The 22,500-nt window shown below is 37.9% G+C and overlaps 4 protein-coding genes across 7 annotated transcripts; 2 read left to right on the forward strand and 2 right to left on the reverse strand.

Annotated features, from left to right (window-relative positions):
• Nucleotides 1-46: 46 nt before the first annotated feature.
• On the reverse strand, nucleotides 47-4,007 carry tnni4b.2 (troponin I4b, tandem duplicate 2). The gene is made up of 8 exons (XM_044193351.1): nucleotides 3,782-4,007; nucleotides 2,942-2,965; nucleotides 2,812-2,815; nucleotides 2,656-2,697; nucleotides 2,398-2,529; nucleotides 1,849-1,938; nucleotides 1,382-1,555; nucleotides 47-1,190 (listed from the first exon to the last, which is right to left on the reverse strand). Exons 2-8 carry the CDS (start codon nucleotides 2,950-2,952, stop codon nucleotides 1,104-1,106), a joined length of 540 nt encoding a protein of 179 aa, XP_044049286.1. The 5' UTR covers nucleotides 2,953-2,965; nucleotides 3,782-4,007; the 3' UTR covers nucleotides 47-1,103.
• Nucleotides 4,008-4,135: 128 nt separating this feature from the next.
• LOC122874872 (troponin I, cardiac muscle-like) lies at nucleotides 4,136-7,706 on the reverse strand. Its single transcript, XM_044193352.1, has 9 exons — nucleotides 7,558-7,706; nucleotides 6,136-6,164; nucleotides 6,030-6,033; nucleotides 5,855-5,896; nucleotides 5,618-5,749; nucleotides 5,448-5,537; nucleotides 5,170-5,340; nucleotides 4,994-5,084; nucleotides 4,136-4,482 (listed from the first exon to the last, which is right to left on the reverse strand). The coding sequence occupies exons 2-8, from the start codon at nucleotides 6,144-6,146 to the stop codon at nucleotides 4,998-5,000; spliced, it is 537 nt and encodes a 178-aa protein (XP_044049287.1). The 5' UTR covers nucleotides 6,147-6,164; nucleotides 7,558-7,706; the 3' UTR covers nucleotides 4,136-4,482; nucleotides 4,994-4,997.
• A 1,942-nt stretch (nucleotides 7,707-9,648) lies between these two features.
• On the forward strand, nucleotides 9,649-15,950 carry LOC122874867 (interleukin-17 receptor A). The gene is given in 12 exon segments (XM_044193344.1): nucleotides 9,649-10,528; nucleotides 10,665-10,686; nucleotides 10,954-11,091; nucleotides 11,264-11,382; nucleotides 11,493-11,613; nucleotides 12,099-12,146; nucleotides 12,238-12,395; nucleotides 12,512-12,586; nucleotides 12,698-12,767; nucleotides 13,165-13,260; nucleotides 13,346-14,087; nucleotides 14,089-15,950. Coding segments are annotated over 12 exon segments (1,941 nt in total). The 5' UTR covers nucleotides 9,649-10,354; the 3' UTR covers nucleotides 14,267-15,950.
• zgc:136858 (uncharacterized protein LOC678543 homolog) lies at nucleotides 14,288-22,425 on the forward strand. 4 transcript variants are annotated; one of them, XM_044193341.1, is made up of 19 exons: nucleotides 14,295-15,429; nucleotides 16,341-16,444; nucleotides 16,537-16,651; nucleotides 16,756-16,930; nucleotides 17,088-17,199; nucleotides 17,622-17,728; nucleotides 18,182-18,308; nucleotides 18,411-18,531; nucleotides 18,626-18,711; nucleotides 18,896-19,029; nucleotides 19,108-19,167; nucleotides 19,260-19,323; nucleotides 19,418-19,512; nucleotides 19,616-19,744; nucleotides 20,899-21,013; nucleotides 21,108-21,245; nucleotides 21,417-21,586; nucleotides 21,670-21,752; nucleotides 21,923-22,425. In XM_044193341.1, exons 2-19 carry the CDS (start codon nucleotides 16,366-16,368, stop codon nucleotides 22,116-22,118), a joined length of 2,106 nt encoding a protein of 701 aa, XP_044049276.1. In that variant the 5' UTR covers nucleotides 14,295-15,429; nucleotides 16,341-16,365; the 3' UTR covers nucleotides 22,119-22,425. The 4 variants fall into 4 exon arrangements, with proteins under 4 accessions (XP_044049278.1, XP_044049277.1, XP_044049274.1 ...); XM_044193339.1 differs by having other exon boundaries at nucleotides 14,294-15,429; nucleotides 18,896-19,167; XM_044193342.1 differs by lacking the exon at nucleotides 21,417-21,586 and having other exon boundaries at nucleotides 14,289-15,429; nucleotides 18,896-19,167; nucleotides 21,923-22,064.
• Nucleotides 22,426-22,500: the final 75 nt, after the last annotated feature.

Raw genomic sequence — 22,500 nt, forward strand, 5'->3', positions numbered from 1 at the left:
GCAAAATTTATTGCAAGGGAATGCAAAAGTAGTCTTCAAAAAAATTCTTGCCATGACCTTTAGGGGGCTTCCGTAATATTAGTGTTAATATTGGATTTTATTTAGATGTAACTGCCAGTGATGCAGCCATTTTGCCCAAAAACTTTTTTATACACATCTGTAGTTCTTTTCCCCAAGTGGGAGAAATTCCCGAAATCTCCGACTCACAATTACAACTCTGACTCTGACAAACAATACGACGTGAACACGGCATTAGATCCTTGTCTGTTAATCTCCTACATCATTCAAACTTCACACCTCCAGTTTGTAACACAGACTTTTGGCTTCAGAAGACATTATGTAACTGTTCATGAGGCTAAGTAGTACTCACTTTGACTAGTTAACTGAGCTTTATGTGTAAATCAGTGGAGCTCCCCCCATAATACAGTATGCTTTGTGTTTATCACCGCTGTCCTGTATGATTTTCCACATCAGAAGTCTTGTCGAGAGAATACTTTTGGGTCGAGACTGAAAGGGCAGCAGTAGGATAACCTGCAACCTCTCTTATTTTTGGATGTTCACAGTGATTGTTACATCTGCTTTGATTTACAAAGATGATTCAGCAACTTTGTTCTCAGCGGCTGCTGTTGACAACGGAACTATTACTACCATCTGGCTGAAGTTGTGTCCCAATCTAGTATCAAGAAGCAACTCGGATGATAAAGTAGATATTTAAAGAGAAAAGTGTAGGATCAGTTTTCTGTGTTAATCAGAAGTATTTATTATCATAACATGAACCAGTCTTTTCAAGGCATTTCAAGGTCAAGACACACAGCAAATTTAACTATATCTGTTATGAAAGTATAGACAAATTAAAAATGTGCAAATACCACAAAATGACGACAGAGTGCAACTAATTTATATGTAAAATATACATAATTCCCTTCCTTTTAATCTTAATATTTTTGCATATTACAAATGTGAAGTCTAGACACACAGTCACACATACACTGTCGACCAGTGTGACAACTGTGACACTGTGAGCAGTGACAACTTTATTCTCCTCTCTATTCTTGTCCACTGTAAAACAGCATTCATATTTAAAATGTCCATAAATATAAAATCTACTGTCCAGCATTAAACAGCTTCTTCCTGCCCTCCATACCAGACATGGCCTCCACGTTCTTACGCCAGTCAGTCACCTCCTCCTTCTGTTCATAAAAAGAAAATAACTCTTAGTGATACTGTACTTTGACAAAATAACCCCAAAATAACATGAGCAATACCACAGCATCGTGCCATAATTAAATCCTAATCAACTCAGGTTGACATAATCTTGAAAACTTTAAAAACCGGCGTAATTAAAAATAAATCAATCTGCTGTCGTAGTTGCCACACTTACCTTCTCCTCCTCTTTCTTCACAGTCTTGAGGTTGGCCTTGAAGTCCACAGACTCTTTGACCTTAGAGCCCAGCAGAGCTCCCAACATGGCGTCAGCCGAGATCTTCACCCTCTTGAGAGCAGGTCGCTTCATCTTACCCTTCAGCTCAAAGATCTTCTGAGACAGATTTTCAATCTGCAGGAAATAATTATAAATGTAAGTAAAAAGTATGCAGATCACAATGAAAATCAATTCAAAAATGAATTAAAACTTCAGTAAGTAAGGTTTTAATCTTAAATGTTTGTGGTAAATGAAAATAAATAAGATACAATTAAACAGTACAATTTCTTTTAATGCTGCTGCTGCTTTTTGCAAAGCATCCAGTAAGATTAATTTATGATCATTAAAAAAAATATATAAACACATCCATAAAGTAAAGGTACAATTAAATCCACATGTAAATCAAAAGAATATGAATAAACATTTACCTCCTTGTTGTTTTTGGCCACTTTGGCTTCAATGTCATAGCGCTCCTCATCTACCACATCGATCTTATGGTGTAGTTCTTTGCACAGAGCCTGCAGACAACAAGAGAATCATATCATATTTATTGAACAAAGTAACGAGAGCCCTGCAATCCTCTGGCTTGTTGCACTTCTCAAACTCAAAGGTTATAATTTTCTCTCACTTATTTATGAAACATTATACAAGGGAGCCTGGTGTCTTTTATTACTACTGTGTTGATTGTTACACTCACTATTAGTGGTTACTTGTTTTATATATTTAATACGTGAAATAACTTGTACAATTAGTTATTATTAATGATTTGAAGGTTGCTTTAAATAATAGTGTCAGCTAAATGCCCAAAATATGAAATGTAGAGGACGAGGCATCTGTCCTCTAATGCACCTACTGCGTATTAACATATTGTATGCATGGCATTTATATACATCACAGGGATGCTTTCGTATGGAGCATTTCAACGATGTTGTTTTATTATAGTATGATGGGCGGCTCATGCAGTGACCTGCATATACCTGAAGGTCCTGCGTGGACAAACCAGACAGCTGAAGTGGAGGGACTTTCTCACTCAAAGTAGCGTCTCTCTCCAGCTTCTTATCCTCCTTCTCCTTCTCCAACATTACAGTTGCCATTTTCAGCAGCTTGGTCTAAATTGAAAAGTGAGAATGATTAACTTTGCAGCACAGATCACTCTTATTTAGTGAGCTTGTTTATGATGTCAATAAATTTTATTTGTGGAGAATCAGTTGTAGTATAAACAAAGAAGACAATACCTTGAGCGCTAGTCTGCGAGAAGCAGAGATCTTTGATTTTTTCTACAATAAACCAGTAGATAGAAATGTTATGTAGTAGCAGTTATACAAAAATCAATATGGTATGTAAATGAAGATATTTTTTAATTAGCTACACTAATTATGAAAATAACTTACCTGTCTATAGTGGACATTATGATGTGGGAAAGGAAAATAAATAAGACAAGAGTTAGAATCAACACGATAAAGAATTACTGTGATTTTACAAAGACTGATTTACATAATTTTAAAAAAGATAATAACTTACGCCTCAGACATGGTTGGCTTTTGTCTGTAAAAATGAAATAATTCACACCAAAGTCAGAAAAATGCATTATTCAGAAACAGAATTAGTTGCAGTAGCATCAGTACATACATGCAGTACCATAGTATTTTACTAGCTACTCAGCTTTTATAAATGAACTAATATTTATTTATTTTGTGATTCATGAACCAGTATCTTTTTCTACTACTGTACACTACTGTTTATTCACCTACTGTTGACTGAGCCAAGTTAGAGTCATCCTGACCTCGGTCTGGTAACATACCAACATTAAGCCTTGAAATTAGCAACACTGCACGCTTGAGCGCTGCAGATTGTTTGGATAATATTCTTTTTTTTTAATCTCAATTGGACTTGATCAATTTTTAAGGCAGCCAGTTCAGAATCAAAATCAGAATTAGTTTTTGCCAAATAAGACAAATATATGTAACAAAATGTAAGTGGATCATCTTTGTAATAAAAACTATTTCCCAGTAGCATTTGTAAAAATGTATTAAAAATGTAACTTTGCTGCTACTGTAATAAAGTGCACATTACCATTTGAGTTACTTGAGTGAATGTGCCTTTTACATTCAATGCATAGATTTTATAACAAAGTAAGTAGATACATTTGTCTTGTCATATCTAATAGTTGGTCTCTTAAAGATCAAACTGTATTAAATCTTACATTTACATTAAATTTGCATGGTTATGTTTTTCCATCTGCCTAATAATGAGGCTCCTGCTGTTCTTTAAATTATTCCAGATAAATGCAAAAGCTGAAAATGTCTAATTGTCTTTATATATTCTTAAGCCACACTGTCGTCATCAGAAAAATCAACATACCTTTTTTTTAATCACTGCAGAAAACCTGTTGAGGCAAACAGCAGCAGCTCTTCTTTAAATGACAGGAAGAAAACTCAAGTCAAATTTAATGACTCCTACTGCCTTCTGTGAGTGGCCAACTAAAATAGCCTCCTCTGTCCTGACAGCCAGTATAGGGTATATCACTACACTTCTACATGGCATCCTCCAACACCCGGTTTAACATTATACTCCCATCACTCAACAGTAGGAGTACAGGACATTAGGTCTGCCTTGACCTCAGTGATTAATATCCATTTTGTTTGTGAATTGAATACATCATCGTGATTATTATTGAATAGATTAAAATCTGATCAAAACAAAGAAACCAAGCAAAAAGGTCATCACGGTTGTTTAATCAGCATCACATGTATTACAGATAGTGGGGACAGCACCATCAACTGTATAATATAAATACTGCACAGCCTTTTCTTAAGCACAATTTCAATATGCAAAGGGAATTGTACACTATACAGTTTATATTATTACATACATGGCATACAATGCTATTTTTTACATACAAGTTTACATTAAAGCAAGATTAAAACTATTTTAATACAGTATAATGTAAAAAGTGCATTTATTCTATATCTTTCACAAGTGCCTGTAGTTGACATCATTCTTTAAAAAAACAGTTTTATTTCATCCTGTAATGGAAACCCTCTAGAATTTGGCCAATGATTCTGAAATAAAGATGAACAAATAAATGTCATTTTAAAAAAAAAAAAAAAAAAAAAATTTGGATTTGAACATTGTAAACTTAAGGTTTAAAGGTCCAGTGTGTAACATTTAGGAGGAGCTATTGGCAGAAATGGAATATAATGTTTTTAAGTATGTTTTCATTAGTGTATAATCGCCTGCAAATAACAATCGTTGTGTTTTCATTACCTTAGATTAAGCCGTTTTTATCTACATAGGGAGTGGGTCCCCTTCCACTGAGACCGCCATGTTGAACCGCCATGTTTCTACAGTAGCCCAGAATGGACAAACCAAACACTGGCTCTAGATAGGGCTGTTTTACACACATTTCGCTGCCACCGTAGTTTCTCCTACATGCTTGGAAGGGGAGGGTGATGCGAGCAGTATTCAAGGGGTTACAAACTGCAATTTCACAGCTTAATGCCACTAAATCCTACACAGTGGATCTTTAAGATAAAGATGTGTTGCTAACATAGCTTTGTTTCAAACAAGCACCTTCTTATTGTCCGGCATTAAACAACTTCTTCCTGCCCTCCATACCAGACATGGCCTCCACGTTCTTACGCCAGTCAGTCACTTCTTCCCTCTGTAAAGATAGAGATATAGATTGTAATCTACTTTTTAATGCAGTTTTTTATTTTGTGGACGATTGTCTCAGCAACCAACTTTACCTTTTCATCCTCCTTCTTCACTGTCTTAAGGTTGACTTTGAAATCAGCCTTCATGAGTTTGGTGGTGTCGGTGCATGCACCCAACATGTCGTCTGTAGTTTTCTTTACCCTCTTCAAGTTTGGCCTCTTTACCCCCTTGAGCTCAGTGATCTTCTGATTCAGTGACTGGATCTGTGCAACAAACATCACGGTTAAAGAAAAACCAAAAACCACACAACTACAACATTGTGATAGGTCAGTAAATGTATTAATTGTTATTTGATTCAGTTTTGCAGTACCTCTTTTGCATTTTTGTCTACCTTAACCTCCATATCATAACGTGCTTCATCTACAACATCAATCTTACGATGTAGTTCTTTGCAAAGATCCTGTAAAGAAAGAAAAAGAAAACTGTCAACATGATGTAGAATAATAATGACTGAATCGGCACGATTTGCTGCGTCAGTACCTGGAGTTCCTGGACTGACAAACCTGACAGCTTCAGCGGAGGGAAGCACGCATTCACAGCTCTTTCCTTCTCGTGTTTCTTCTCTTCACTTTCAGCCACCAGCATAGAAGCTGCCTTCTTCAGAAGTTTGGACTGTAAGATAGTAAGGCGTTAATAAGCCTGAATAAAAACTAAAGCGGTCTTAGATCATGTGGCATACCGTTAGATACTGTTCACATATGGCCATACAAGACCTACCTTCAAATGCAGTCTGCGTGTTGCTGAATATTTTGGCTTTCTCTGTGAGAAAGATAAGAATACTTTATACATCAAATAGAGTCATTAGTATAGGTTTTTGAATGTCCTTTTAAGCATAAAATTAATCAATATTGATCATTCATAAATGATTGTAAAAGAAATAATTTTGACTCACCGGGCTTCATCAACACATGACAAGAAAAGTAGACAAAAGATATATAATCGTTATTATTTAATACACAGTGTGCAGAATTGTGGTTACTTTAGAGGCTAATACTCACCCCTCAGACATATCTGCAGCTTACAGAACCTTTGGAACAGAAGCAGGTTTTCTTTTACTCATTTTAACTGCATTGCACATATTTTTAACACATTATGTACTCCACATAGTTTGACAGACTAGACCTTGTATGAATAATTGTAATGAGTCTTACAGTACAGTTAATATGTTTGATTAATCCCACTAGTTAACAGTTAAATAGATTTATTCAGATTTATTTAGTCTAATTGTCCTCAGGGGCTTTCAGATACATTTCAGTATTCTTCCAGGACCAGAAAATCCTTCCTATTGTTATAAAGGGCTTATGAGGAGCCAGTTGCATGGCTATATTTGGCAACATTGCCACCATGCTTTGCTGTGTCCAAGCAGCTGCTGTAGGCTGTGCCAATAAAAGCCAAGCAGCAGAAACGTTTGGCAGCCAAAAGAAGAACAACAGCAAACCTGTGGAGACTTTGAGAGAAATAAAAAAAAAAGCTAAATCCCAATGCTTTCGGATCCACAACACTGCTCATTTTCTATTTTACTAGGTTGTTAATTGCATGTATCTATCGTCCAAGCATAAAGTTCCAGATTATGGCTCAAGTGAAAATGAGCTGTAAACCAACACTGTCTCTTTTATCACGTCTCCTCCCCAGTCTGTCTCACTTTCTTTGACCGCTTTGTAAATTTTGGCTTCACAACTACATTACCTCCTATTTGTAATGAATTTAACCATGGTATTATATATTAATAAATAGATGTAGGTGTTAGAGAAGAATGAAAGCATGTCAATGCTTCTGACACAACACAGTAATATATCCAATTTAAATTAAGCCAACCTGACAGGGTGTGAAAGTCAAGGTAAACAAGCAAAGCAGCAGATAATCTTAGGAAACCTGCAGCCTCCTCCCAGGAGGTTGCCAGTTCATACGAGCAAGTCATCATCACTTATCACACCAGCTTTTCAGCCACAACGATGGGTCAAGCATGCTGTTACCAGCTGTAAATACTTTGGCAGGCAGTTTAAGCTTCAGGTTACATTTCTTCACTTAGAGCATCAAGAGATCATCAAGAAGCTTGAGGTGTCGTAGAAGTCAAACCCTGAGAGCCACGTCAAAAAGTTGCTTTAAGACCTTGACAAAAGTAGTGACATAGCAAGGATTCCCTCACATAAATACCAAACGCAGTAGCTGTGTCAGGGGCATGGTGATATGCAGTCTTCACTATTTCCTACATTAAAGTTGGACTCGACTTTACCCAGACAAACGGCTGTAGAGACGGGTACTGTGCTTAAATACCCGGGCTGCTGTCACAGCAGGAGAAGAGGTCTCTTAATCTTGCAATGTCAAGTTAAAGAGCCCCCTTTAATGTCTATAATAAATCTGATTGACTTTTATTTTCTTGTGATAAATAGCATAGGTTGATTATTTGAAATGAGTCTTACCTTGAAGGTGAGAAGAAATCAGCGAGGGCAGTCACAGTGGTGAGTCAGGAAAAGAAAAAGCACTTTATGGTTATTAGTGAAAGATTTATGGATTCAAAGTCTCATGTGAATGGCTCGCTAAAATAGACCCCCTGTCCACCTGACAATTGCTGCATCACAATGCAGCCCTTTTTGATTTGCCCTCAACCCGTGACCCATTTATTTCATGTGATTGCATTGCATAAGAGCACACTTCACACGTCACTCGTCTAACTGACAGCTGAGTTATCCTCTCTGCAGATAACAGGTGCCCTGAGTGTGTTTGCTTTTAAAATGTGTGTCATGGGGTGTACTGGCAAAGGCTAACATCAAAGACCAGTTGTTTTAAAGGTGTCTTTTAAAGTCAGTTTAAGGTTGAAGTTTATTAATTTGAACTTGAAGATTTTTGTTAAAACAGTTGTTTTATTTTCTATGACTAGAAGTCAACAGCTATGTTTATCATGTGAGGCTGTACTTGGTCACGGTGGTGCTTTGAGCTAAATGCTAAAATCAGCATGCTAACATGCTGATGTTAAGCAGGTATAATGTTTACCAAGTTCACTATCTTAGTTTAGCGTGTTAGCATGCTAACATTTGCTAATTAGCACTAAACATAAAGTAAAGCTGAGGCTGATGGGAACGTCCTTTTGGTCAAAAACCAAAGTATTGGATAAGTTAAAAGTTTACCAAGATGATGGTGCTAGATGAAAAGTCAGAGGATCACCAAAGTCAGTAGGATTCATCCTGAGAGGACACTGAATGTCTGGACAAAATTAGATGGCAATTCATCCAGTAGTTGTTGAGATATTTCAGTCTGGACAGACACACCAACATTTTCATCCCTAGAGCCACACAACTAGCATGGCTAAAAGTGTGATTAGAGCATTATGTCAAAAAGTGTCAAAAGTGCAAGTGCATTTATCAGTCTATACACAAGATAAACTCACCATTTCTTCTACTGTGGCTGTTCACAAGTCTAATGGCCTCTGGAATAAAACCAGACTACCTTTAATACAGGCAGATTGATGTTATACTTTAAAAAACACAAAGAACACAGAAAAAAACCAGACAAAACAACATCAAAGTACAAATAAGAGCATACAGCATAAATTAAAGGAAAACTAGTAAAAAAAACATTACAGATGGACACATTTATATACCAGTTATGGATGCTTCATAAGAGGAGTTTTAAAGGAGGAGTTATAATTGTTGACAAATACACAGATAAACACAAAAAATGTTCTTACATCTGATTACAGCTACATAATAGTGTGTTACAATGTGTTATAAACCATTTATTAGTTGTTTATCTACTGCTTATAAATTCTAAATCCTGCTTGCCAGAACCTGAACACAACACGTCTCATCACAACTGACGGTAGCTGTACTAAATAAAAGTGTATTTTTATATTTGGATCAAGGGGTGGCACCATGGCTTCTGAATCACAATATGCCATTACACCACTTTCACACAGAGGAGGGATCAAATACAGCCTCTACAGTCTATTCTGGTCAGATTTCAGTGGCATATGATGGTCTGTCTTAGTGTTATGCAAAGTGATACAGTTGAGCTCAATGTCCAGTAGGAGACACGGTAACACTGAGACAATGCGACAGGAATTAACACATACCCACGGCCACAGTTATGTCCTATAGAATATAATCCCTGGTAACCAAGCAGTGAATAGCCGAAGGTTTAGTGGTCAAAATCCTGGCCTTCATGTGTTTATCCTCTAGATGTTAAAACGTGGTTTAAGAGGTGTCCTGGTGGCCTCTAGAGGTTTAAGCAGTGGTGGAAGAAGTATTCAGATCTTTTACTTAAGTAAAAGTAGCAATACAACAGTATGGAAATACTCTGTTATAAGTAAGTACATAAGTATTCGCATCAAAATATACTTCAGGTACCAAAAGTAAAAGTAGTCATTATGCAGAATGACCCCTTTCAGAATATTATTATTAGTAGTATAATGATTATTATGTGTAAGCGTCACTTTAATGTTGCAGCTGGTAAAGGTGGTGCTAATTCTAACAAATGTATATACCGGGTTGCTTAAGCTATAATAATACACCATAATAAATGTGTTAATTATATTTTGTATTTCTAATCTAAATCTGCAAACTAACTAGTAACTACAACTGTCAAATAAATGTACAATATTTCCCTCAGAAGTACTTGAATAAATGTACTTAGTTTCCATCACTGGGTTTAAGACACTGATTTTGTAATCACAACATCCCAGGTTCAAGTCCTGTCGACTTTGTACTGTTTGCTGTCTAATAAAGCCAAAATGGCCCCCCCAAAAAGTAGTTTAAGCATATAAATAAATTGTGTTTTTTGTTCAATAACTTAACTCTTTTTATAATGTGACAAATTTCTTCAACAATATTTAACTGTTAACCTGTTTCCAGCCACCAAAATGCAATTTAAACTGTTTAAACAGGAAATTTGTAAATTTGGTCACAGATTCCCCCTAGTGACTGTTTGATGTTTGGGCATGTTGGTTTTCTGTTGGCATCAACTGTCTACATTAATACCGCAATAAGAAAAAAACTAACTTCTATTTCTCACATAATTCTGAAGAAAATTGCAGATTGAGACAGCAATAATTTCAGCCCATGCAATGTTCTATATGAGAATGGAAACTATAAACCACATTTGATGAGAACATCCTTCCTGTGTATTCAGATGTCAGCGCCTGATAAACATGAGTCAAAGCACACTGGTTGAGATCAGATCACAGTGATTCTTCTCACTTGTTCAAGCAAACCAGTGAACCAAATGGAGTTGTTCATTGTTCTTGTTTACTCAATGTTTTTTAAAGCTTTTCCACATGTATTATTGAGCTACACCGGAATGATCCATGTTCCTTTTTTCTGTTTTTGTTTGGCTGCTGGACTCGCAGCATCGTCTTCTCTTAGGATTGTGGACAAACGTGGGGACTGCAATCAGCTGGTGAGGATTAAATCAATTGTAATAAATAAATATACAAGCAATCTTATAAAAGTAAAGTGAGGGAAATTTGAAGTCCTAGATCCATGAAGTCACTCTTATCCTTTGTCTTATCTGTTATCTTGTTTTGTTTTTTCAGGGTCTTGACAACTGTAAAATTAGTAAGTATCTTATTTATCAAATCAGTAGAATAAAGTTCAACCAATATGTTGCAGGTGGCAATATTTTGTCAATATCTTTGCATTTGATTGTTTTCATTCCAAATGTTGCAGAGATTTGGTGTTATTCTTAGCGCGGTGGAATGATTTATGCAGGAAAATATAATTTTAATTGGACGTTTAGGTGATTCATCTGCCCACACACATGAGTACACATATGTTGAATATACTCACAACATTATAATATATACACCGTTCCCTAAATGTCAGATAACTGCTCAGAGAAAAGCATGGTCGTACAACTTGCTCCTACCAGCCCAGAGTGGGAGGCTGAGGATGTGGGAGTCTGGATGGACGAACATGGGCCTGTTTCTGTTATGAATGTGACGTGGAACATAAAGGCAGATGGTAAGTAATGCTACAATCTGCTTTTAAAACTACAATATTGTTTATTGTAGCTCACATTTTAACATGCATCAAATACAAGTTGTAAACCGACCAGTCTTTCATCAAAGGTAAATAGGAAATCAGACATTAGAGAGAAAGCATTCATATAAAATATACACTCTTCTATTCACAGGAGGTGTATTAAAACTTCGTGGATCCGTGATAAATATTCTGGATGAAGGTACAAATCAAAGTATGTGTGTGCAGTTTTCTTACAAACTCAACCAAACGCAAAATCCAAACCATAGCAGGGTAAGATTGTAACATACTTGTTTATTTAACTATTGCTATAACAGTGGCCAACAATATACGTGCAGTAGACATTGCAGATTAGACACTGACGATTTTCTTTTCTTTATTAGTGGACATTTTCCTTGGATGGAGTTGTGGTAGAGCCTGGGCATACATATATGGTGTCAGTTTTTAATTTGCCAGAACCTGAGAGGAGAGACTACAGGATTAGAAAGCAAATTACCATCCCAGGTGAGTTACCTCCAGATCCAGATCCCTGAAATCTACATGAAAAAGCTGGGAGATATTTTCTATGCTAGACATGTATTACACGTTATAATTTTCTGTACAAACAAGGTTACAAGTTATAATGATTCTATGTTGTCGTGTTCAGGTATACCTACATGTGTCTGGTATCAGTACCACAATTAAAATAAGCAATATGAAAAGATTTGTGATCTTGAGTATAGCCTGTTCAGGAAGTAGTAACGTGTGTATAGCCACGATAAACAGTCCCAAAAAAGGATCAGTTTAATATATATTGTGACAATGGCTCTTTTACAAAAAAAGATTCTTTCACATTTATCACACTTTGTCACCTTTTGGATATGTAAATAAATAGATAATTTGTTGCATAACCACAATTCACTGAGTGATTTGATTCATCTTGTAAATTCAACACAAAATAAACTTTAAAACATTTCTAATCATCTTGTAATATTTACTGCCACAACCAGGATGTGATGACAGGAGAATACAACAGGCCCAAATGTGTCTGGAAAATGGTACATTTTACATTCTTTACATCTCACGAGTTTTAATCGACTAGTGTAAGAGATCCAGGACCATCTAGGCATTGTACTTTTGTTATTACAGGTAGTCTATGGAATCCTCACATGACCGCTGATATGTCTGTGGATAAGGAACATAGAAAGTTATCCATTGTTGTGGGTTTTGAGGCAGCACAGTATTCAGAGAGATACAAAGTCTCCATCTGGAGTCATGGTTTCCATTACTCAAAGAATGTCTCAAAGGTAATTTGTGAGACTGACATAATATGGTTTACTGCTTGTTTAGCGTGAAATACTGTCGAGTACACATATGACATCAAAATACCTTTTCTCACTTTGTCATTTTCATGAACAAATAGGAAAACAGAACACTGCTGAATGTGACATTTGAGTTCGGTTTGTGGCAGCTCTCACAGTGTAATATATCATTAATGGTAAGTTCAATTTAAATGTTTATTTAATGTTTCATCCCTGACAGTTGATAAATAAATCTTACTTGTAGAGATATAACATCAAAAGCTCACCTTACTCTGCTTGTTTTAAAGATTCAGCCATTTTTTATTCGATGCAAGAATGACTGTTTGCGCCCCGAGATAGAAATCGATTACTGCCCGTGTAAGTACGATTTTCGTTGTACATACAGTAGATTTTCAATATGGCCATAAGGTGCAAAGCATAAATCAGTGGTCCCCAAACTTTTTGGCTCATGACCCCTTTAAATAAAGCAGTGTTCACTTGTGACCCCTTGTTGCAGGTGTCTGATTTGAACAAATGTTTGAGACCCAAAGAGGTTAAAAAAAGCAAAGATTAGAGAAAATACCAAAAAAATTAATGCAAATTTATGTAGCAGAAGGTTATTTTCTTCTTTCCTATCCCATTAATCATCTCACAATCCCCTCAGATTGATCAAGATTGACCCCCAGGTTGGGAATCACTGGCATAATAATATTCGAATTCACTTTTTGTATTTGTAGAGGTATTTAGCTAATCATGTTGTTTTTTATTTTTTTAGATTATCCACCACGGACTTTGATGATAAAGGCAACTGTGGGGCTGTTTCTTATTGGCAGTTGTCTTGCTTATTTACTCTGGAGAGTATCTCATAAAGGTTTGCCTTCTTATAAATACACTGTATTGAATAGAAAGCGCAGCTTGAATTGATAATCAATCAATGGATGTCACCCTTTTCTCAGATCCTGTAAACACATCCTCATCTGGCACCAGAGAGCAACCAGAAGGTTTTCAAGTGCAAGAAAGAAAAAAAGTCCTCGTCATCTACTCCCTTGACCACCCTTTATACAAAAACATTGTTCTCAAGCTTTGTGCCTTCCTGGCGACCAAATGTGGCACTGAAGTGGTCCTGGATCTGCTGGACTCTACAAGATTGGGAGTGTTGGGAAGCATCCAGTGGTTGGACTGGCACAGAGAACAAATAGAAAACTCTTCAGATAAGATACTAATCCTGTGCTCACGAGGAGTACAAGCCAAATGGAGAGCCATGTGTGGTGACAAACAGGTTTTTCTGAGAGAGGACACCCGCTCGCCTGTAGGTGACATGCTCAGTCCAGCCCTCAGCCTCATGGTCCCCCATTTCATTCGATCTGCGTCATTTGAAAAGTATATAGTGGCTTACTTTGACGATGTTTGTTCTGAAGAAGATGTTCCTTTGCCTTTCAAGATTACAGTACGATACAAGCTGATGAAACAGTTTGAAGAGCTCTTTTTCAGAATCCTGAACACTGAGCGTCACGAACCGGGCAGAGTGAATCACATTGAAGGGCTTTCAGAGGACGAGTACTACCACTGTCCCTCAGGTAGAGCCCTGTGGGATGCCATAGAGGCTTTTCATGCGTACCAGCTGGAGCATCCACTGTGGTTTGAAGATGAATTACTGGAAAGCTCAGAGTTGGAGGTTAAGGAGACATCAGCTGAGATCTGATGCAAAAACAAACCTCATTGCATATTGTGTACCCAACTCAACCGGAGCCATCAGTCATGTAAATACACAAGAATGTGATTTAACTGAAAACAGAACAGGATTTTACATTACTGAAGAGTTTCAAATGTGCACCTCAGTTGAGTTCACTATTTTTGAGAATATGCAGCCAGTTTGATATAATCGCGTTAGTGTTTTGAGACATCAAAGAAAGATCTAATCCACTGTTCGATGAAATCGTAGCAGTCCATCAGTTATGACATCATAGGAGCAACAGAAATCTGCTGAGTGAACTCAGAGGATACAAACAGAAATTGGAGCATGGCGTAAAACACGAGCAGTTAGCTGGTGTGTGGGCAATGGATGTAGAAGACTTGGATGAATTTGTAACTTCTTGCCAACCAGTTACCAAATTTCAGTGTGAATTTAAAAGAAAGGAAATATGTGGACACTTTATACACATTCATGGTATCATTAATGGTTTAGTTTTTGTATTTTGCCATGTATCTGCTTGTCTTCATATCTGTTCTGCAGTATTTTTGCATGTTGCATTAATGTTAAATATCACTTGCTTTTACTACTCCAGAGTAGTTCAGACCACAGAGATCTGTGGTTGATGCTTGTGGGCTGTGTAAACAGTGTTTGGGTCAAAGTTCAGCCCTCTGGGCAAAGTTTCTAGCATTTTTGTTGCACGGGAGAAGGTAAGTACTAAACCTTGTTTGTGGGACACTCTTTCATGAGCTGATGTAATGTGCTATGTTCTTTTTAACATGTGAAAGCATGGACGTTTTGATAAATAGTCAATATTTCTACCACAGGTAAATGGTCTCCCTCCTACTGCATAGAGCATGTTTTTATAACTCCTTTAGATTGAGTCAGCTTTTCAGATGGTTTGAATTGTACTTTTCATTTGTTCATGTGTTTCTGATCCACTCAGTTTCACTGATGAGATTAAAGACAGTGTTAAACTTAAAATGCTTGTCTCAGATAAGTTATGGAAAATGTAATACGTTTCAGACAATCTTTAGTGTATAAAAGTAGGGGGAAGATAATACAGACCCCAGCTCTGGAATGTGGGTGTCAGTTTCTGAAAGTGGCCCCCAAAAAGTGGGGAGGGGCGGTGGGAGTTTGTCCCAACTAACTGGAGCAAAGAAAATCCTCTCAATGGCTGAATTGAACTTGTTCCTTGCAGTGACAGAAAACACTGCAGTGTTATAATTAGTCAAGCTGGGAAACAGGGAATACCAGGGAACAAGACCCAAACGCAGGCAGAGCTGGTGCAGATCACTATTAACAGAAAGGCTTACACTGGAGAAGGGAGGCAACAGTAGCTCACAGCAGGTAAGCAGTCTCAAACAGAAGAAAGAAAATCCAACAGTGGACAGGCAATATCCCAAAATTCCACAAATAGGAAAAGTACAGGGAAACAACAAACCAAGGCACTTGACAGAGGTGCAAAAACTAATTGAAAAAGGACGGACACAGACTTAAATACGCTTAGGTGAGGGCGACAACGAGACACGTGAAACTGATCAAGACACAGGTGAAAACAATCAGTGACAGGAAACAACAGTAAAAGACATTTGAGGGAAGGAGACTATTTCAAAATAAAACAGGACATAACAGAACACAAACCCCAAAACCATGACATGCAGGTTGTGATGCAACTGGGGAGCCTATTTGATTTCTCCTGAAGCTGAGGTAATGTAATGTTTTGACAAGCACATCGTGTGTGACCTATACAGTTCTTAAAGATTGGTCTATACTATAAAATGTAATATATGTATGAATAATATGTTATATCATGAAATGTTGTCTGAGGAAGTAAATTTAGAAATAAAATCAATCCTATAGTCCCTTTAGTGCGTTCTTGTTTGTGATTCATTCTGAAGAACAGTGAAAATTAAGCTTTGATTGAGACATTGTGATGTTCTTTTTGTAATTTAATGTTGGACTATAATTTTTGAATGTATGTTGGAAAGGAGATGTCTAGGAGGGGTTAAGCATTTAACCATAATCAACTAGTTATAAAGTACATTTTCATTTCTCTCAAAGCCCAGTCTCTCTCATATTCTCTTAATCTCTTTAGGCTATCAAAGTCACTCACAAGTTGCTACCCAGTGATTCTCTGGACACTGGATCACCAGGCTGCAACAGTGACAGAAACTTGAATGGCACAAGTTGATTGGATAGAAAAGCATCAGCTGACACAGTTTTTCGCTCTAAAATTTAAAAACTCTTCATGTTTTCAGGGTTTCCCCTCAAAATCTGAACAGAATGAGGATGCTGAAGAGAGCCTCTGCACTCATCCTGAAAAGAGGAATTACAATCTATCAGAGCAGATTGTGCAAAAATGGTAAATGCATCCTCTCACTATATCTCAGACATTTAAAAGTACACACAGTTCATAACAAACTGATAATTACGAACAATGACCTCTTCTCATAGACAGCCTCTTCAGAGTTCATCCATCTGTATCACAGGCGCTGGCAGAAAACAAACCAGTAGTCGCACTCGAGAGCACTATTGTCACACATGGCATGCCCTATCCACACAACCTGAGGTACATTGTTTAACCTTCGCTAAACAGTGTCAATAAACTCTGAAACCAGCAGCTAATAGTTGTTTTAATCACTGATAATGAGTGCCGTTAATGTGTTAATCCAGCACAGCGAAGGAGGTGGAGGCCATTGTGAGAGCTGAAGGAGCCACTCCAGCCACGGTTGGAGTGATTGAGGGTGAAGTCCATATTGGTCTGTCAGCAGAGGAGCTTGACCACCTTGCCCGCAGCAAGAGCTCCCTGAAGGTGTCCCGCCGTGATCTGCCTTACGTCATCAGCAAAGTGAGACCACAAGTACAAATCTCAAAATAATCTCTGTGTAAAGCACATGAAGGCCGACCTGGTGGCAGGGTTTCATCCACTTTGATTACCTGAGTCAGTTACAGTATTTATGTTGGTGTTTTGAATGCTGTCACGTATTTGTATGTTATTTTCTCAGCGGCTCTCCGGGGGAACGACTGTGTCAGCCACCATGATAGCAGCACATCGAGCTGGCGTTCCTGTGTTTGTCACAGGAGGCATTGGAGGAGTTCACAGAGACGGAGAGAATAGTAAGTAGACTAGCACCTTGATTGGAAATACTCACCTGACTTTTACACATACTAACTTATTATTCTTAACAAACCGTGAAAACAGACTCACTGACTGGATGGTTTTGGCCTCCTTTCACATGGAGTCCTTCAGCTATTTTATGTCAGTCTGGATTTGATAACAAAGACCGTGAACAGAGATGAGGGCGCTTATGGAGTCACAAATATGATCCAGAGGAGGCCGTATAAAGGCAAGCCCACCTGGTGGAAAGCCTCCATGTGTACTGTAAGGACACCAAAGCTGTCAGCACAGCAAGTTTGTCTTGGTGGCATGTTAAGAAGGATAAGTTAGTATCATGTTAACTCCTTATTTATTTGTAGACTGTAATAGTTATGTGAATGTTTACCATTAGTCACCATTAAGTCAGTGGTTATTCCTCCAGGTCTGGACATCAGCGCAGATCTGACTGAGCTCGGCAGGACTCCCATTGCAGTCGTCTCTGCTGGTGTCAAGTCTATTCTGGACATCGGTCGCACCCTCGAGTTCCTTGTAAGAATATTGACATAATGTTGTCACTGTATCTGATACTGTGTATCCCATTTGAGTGTGTACTTTAGTCAGCCAAATATGTATTAGCAGTCTTTTGTGTATCATATTAGCTTGTAGTTTGTTTACCAAATGTTATTTCCTGTTTTGTTTTTGTTTTTTTTTCATTTTTAATTGGTGAAGCCAAAACATGTGATTTAACATAGATAGAGGTGTTAGAACATGCATACAATAAAACAGATGATCGGACATAAGTGCAAAGTGGGATAGATGTGGTGCAGAAATTCTTGTTTTGTGTTTGTATGAGACTTATGTAGATTTCCTTTTATTAAAAAAAGCATGTATGCACAAAAAATGATAAACAATCAATATAATAAATAGAAGCAGACAGATGTTGGGCAGAGCTGTGGGGTCTAGGTGAGGACTGGTAAGTATTTCTGTTTTGTATCTTATTAGGAGACGCAGGGAGTCTGTGTAGCCACTTATGGAGCGTTTAAGAACTTCCCAGCCTTCTTCTCTCCACAAAGCGGATTCACTTCTCCTTACCAAGTCTGCAACCCTGAGGAGGCTGCAAAACTCATTGGTATATCAGCATTTTATGTCCTCAACATTAATAGTTTCCTTGCCCCTCAGCACACACAGAGGTTATGAATGTGGATCTGTTTTGTTTTTTTGCGTTGTTCAGCGAGCACTCTGTCACTGGGTCTCCAAAGTGGTGTCCTGTTAGCGGTGCCCGTCCCAGAGGAGCATGCAGCAGCCGGTGAGCAGATAGAGGAAGCCATACAGGCTGCAGTAACAGAGGCAAGGTACAGAGAGTCTCTATGGCTTGTAATCTGTTGTGAACTTTTGATGTCAGCTGACAAAAATGATCACTTTCTGTTCTCTTTTTGATTTACTCAGTGCTAAAGGTATAACAGGAAGAGATGTAACGCCATTCATTCTTCAAAAGGTCAATGAGCTGACTAAAGGAAAGTCCCTTGAGGCCAGTATCCTTCTGAAAATTTTTATCAATTTCCATCAATTCAAATTCTTTGAAAAACAAAAAAGCACTAAGAATATTGATAAATGTGTTGTCTCTTAGGCCAGACAATGTTACAGTGCAGTGGCCTCATAGCTGTTGATTATCTTTGAGCATATTACAACTAAAATGTCCCTAACTTATGTTCTTAGACATTGCTCTCATTCATAACAATGCTAAAGTTGGCAGTCAGATAGCCTGTGCACTGTCAAAACAAATGCATGAGAGAAAGTTAAAGGGCAAGACTCATCATGGAAAACACTCATCAGACTCAGAATCAGATATTGTGAGTATAAACATATATGATGGACTTGATGTTATAATATTGGCACATTACAGTACCCACAGTGCTGTTCTTTTACAGGTTGTCATAGGGGGAATAAATGTTGATTTTATTGCGAAAGGAAAAACGAAAACACTTCATGTAAGTTTAATTTATAACATGTATTTATCCACAATACTCAAGACCATATTGGGTAGGTTATAATGACTTCTGAGGAAACTTGTCTCCTTCAGTTTGGACAGACCAACCCAGGAAGTGTCTGTCAATCATTTGGTGGTGTTGGCCGGAACATTGCTGGTGGGTTTTTATCTGATCATGTTCATGCGCATGTTTTCATCAGCAGTTTAAATTTGGATGTCTCACACTCCCTTCTTTGGTGCTTTCCTTCAAGACTCTCTGAGTCGATTAGGCCGTAGACCCCTGTTCATCTCAGCTACTGGAGCTGATTCACACAGTGATGCAGTGTTAAACTATTGTAAACATATGGTATGTGAACATCAACTGTTGTTTATTAGTACGCATGATTATAATACCTTTTACTTAAATATATAAATGTGAAGTTCTTGACTTTTTTTCTTATTTCTGTAAGAACACAAGTGGTGTGGCCAGGCTAGAAGAGCAAAGCACAGCTACTTACTGTGCTGTTATCACTGAGAGTGGAGAACTGAGTCTTGGATTGGGAGACATGGACATTCATCAGCAAATCACAGAGCAGCATGTAAGTTAAACTGACAAAGTTATTCATTTTTAACAAGGCTAGCCCAGGATTTGTGTTCCAATACCATATTCACTATTTAAAGTTATAATCCACAAAATGTTCATCATAACAAACCCAAATGTTGATACCATTTATGGTTGGCATTTATTTTGCTATAGCCATTAAATGTAACACTCATAAGTTACCTCTGTATATAGTAATATTCCCGTGCTGGAATGGACAGGAAACAACACTTGCAGGTACTGGACGAAATTCATTAGACAATGTCCACATGCTGGTGCATGCGGACATTGCAAATAATTTGTGTTGTTTATACTGTATGTCATGCAATGCGTTCATCGTGTCACTTTGAATTGAACTCTGGGATGTTGTATTTGTAAGACATTCTTCGTGTTACCACCAGTAAACACAGGTGTTGACAAGTCAACCAGAACTGAAACCTTTAAAGGCCCAGTGTGTAGGATTTAGTGCCATCTAGCGGTGAAATTGCAGTTTGCGACCATTTGAATGCCTCACCCTCCCCTTTCAAGCGTTAAGGAGAAACTATGGAGGCCGAGAAAAGCGCACACACTGAACCTTTTTAAATCTATTATCTCCACATCCAGTAACATATCTCTCCAGTCCTGACTGGATTACATTGGCTCCCTATTCGTTTAAAAATATTATTTAAGATTCCCTTGATTACGGTCTGGCAACCACGCTCCAGGCTCAAGACAAAGGGGGATCATTTAGTGTTTTAGCTCAAACACTGTCCAACAAAAAGTAAAAGTGCCAAAGATTTTCCGGTAGCACCTTCTCTTTGTCTTCCAAAGGCAGTAAACTGAATATATTTGGTTTGTGTATTGTTGATCTGACAAAACAAGACATTTGAAGATGTCAATTTGTGCTTTGGGAAAGTCAGATGGGAATTTTCTGACATTTTATAGACCAGAAACGATTAATTGAGAATTTAATCAATAGTAAGAATAATTGTTAGTTTGTTTTTTATTTAGTTTTATTTTTCTATTTTTGACATATATATTCACTGAAATTCTTGTTGTGTTTCATGGTATTGTATTTCATGTGCACCTGTGAAGCACCTCTTGTTTTGAAAGGTGCTATAGAAATAAAGTTTACTTACTTAATTGTTTTTTCTTTATTATATCTTTTTAAAGGTGTCACAGTTTGAGAAGCAGCTTTCATCAACTACTCTTGTGTGTCTTGATGGAAACATTCCCGTCTCCACCATCAACTACGTTTGTTCCATTGCCACTAAACACAACATCAATGGTAAGCATGGGGAGATGGTCAATAAATGATAATGAATGATCGTGAACAGAAGCTTTCATTGATTTTAATACAGTGCGATCAATGTCTGTCACAGTTTGGTATGAGCCAACAGATTCAGAAAAGGCTTGTAAGCCTTTCCTTTCAGACGCCTGGAAGTCTCTGTCCTATTCATCCCCAAACCTGGCAGAGTTGTGCACCATGAACAAAACACTGGGTATCCCAACACCTGAAGGTAAACTGTGTTCATTAATGAGTATTTAATGCTTCAACTGTGGACTTATTCCTATCTTTTTACTCCCTCATGCTCTCTAACATCCCACTCACAGCTGTTATAGGGTTCTTGAGAAAAATGCAAATTGAGTGACAGTAGCTGAGGATGTGGTTTTGTCTTGTGGGGTGGCAGTGTTGCCGAGCTCTCTTGACGAGGTGCTGAGTGTTGCTGTGGCTCTCTCACACCCCCTTCTGGAGCATCTTCACTGTCTGGTGGTGACTCTGGGGGCTGATGGGGTGTTGGTGTGCGGAGAGCATGATGCAGGCTCGGTCAACCTGCAGCCAAGAGGGCAGCAGAAGAGGGTGAGGGCAACCTTTGTTTAAAATGATGATGATGAATACTATGACAGTGAAAGTGAAGATGTTTACTGTACCTGTGTTCACAGAGGAGGCAGCTTTGTGGTCTCCATTACCCGGCACTGACTGTGACAGCAGAGGAGACAATGAATGTGTCAGGAGCAGGAGATAGGTGCTAAATATTTACTAGACCTACTTTCTCTTCCCTATTCTTTTTTTAAAATTTCTTTTCAAAACTTCCTCTGTTTCAGTTTCATTTCCCATGACCTCTTCCTCTCCCTCTCTCACAAAATCATGCCTAAACATTCAAACAAAAGACACTCATCCCCGCTCTGTCTGCAGTCTTGCAGGTGCCTTAATGGCTGGGATTCTCCAGCGGCGAGACACGGACAGCTGTGTTCGGATGGGGCTCCTGGCTGCACGGCTGTCCCTGGCGTCACCGCACCCCATCTCCCCCACGCTCACCTTAGACTCTGTGGATCCCAACAAAGTCCAGAGTCAGTACTGGCCCAAACCCAGCTTCATGTGGATAGATTAAAAATATTTTCAATTTTGAAACATTAAATTGTGTCAATTATGCAATGGTTTGTCTAATATATTTCTCAGTATTTTATCATTTTTGGCCTTAACATTTGTGATTGGATTCTTGTGAAAACAGCATTCAACATTGTGATTGAGTAAATGAATGTACATGTACACAAGATGACATGTTTTACAAAAAACACAACATTTTATATAGTTCTATAATTATTAATATCTTTTAAAAAATCAATAAATGAACCACTTTTTCCTAAACTTTGCTTGAGACACGCAAATCCTTGTAAATAAATTATGAAACATTAAAACAAGGGACTCTGGTGTTTTGATTTCTCATAATAAAGAAAGGTACATATTTAACAGCAGTGATGGAGGAAGTACTC

The sequence above is a fragment of the Siniperca chuatsi genome, linkage group LG4 (genome assembly GCF_020085105.1).
Source record: "Siniperca chuatsi isolate FFG_IHB_CAS linkage group LG4, ASM2008510v1, whole genome shotgun sequence".
NCBI classification, from domain to species: Eukaryota; Metazoa; Chordata; class Actinopteri; order Centrarchiformes; family Sinipercidae; genus Siniperca; species Siniperca chuatsi.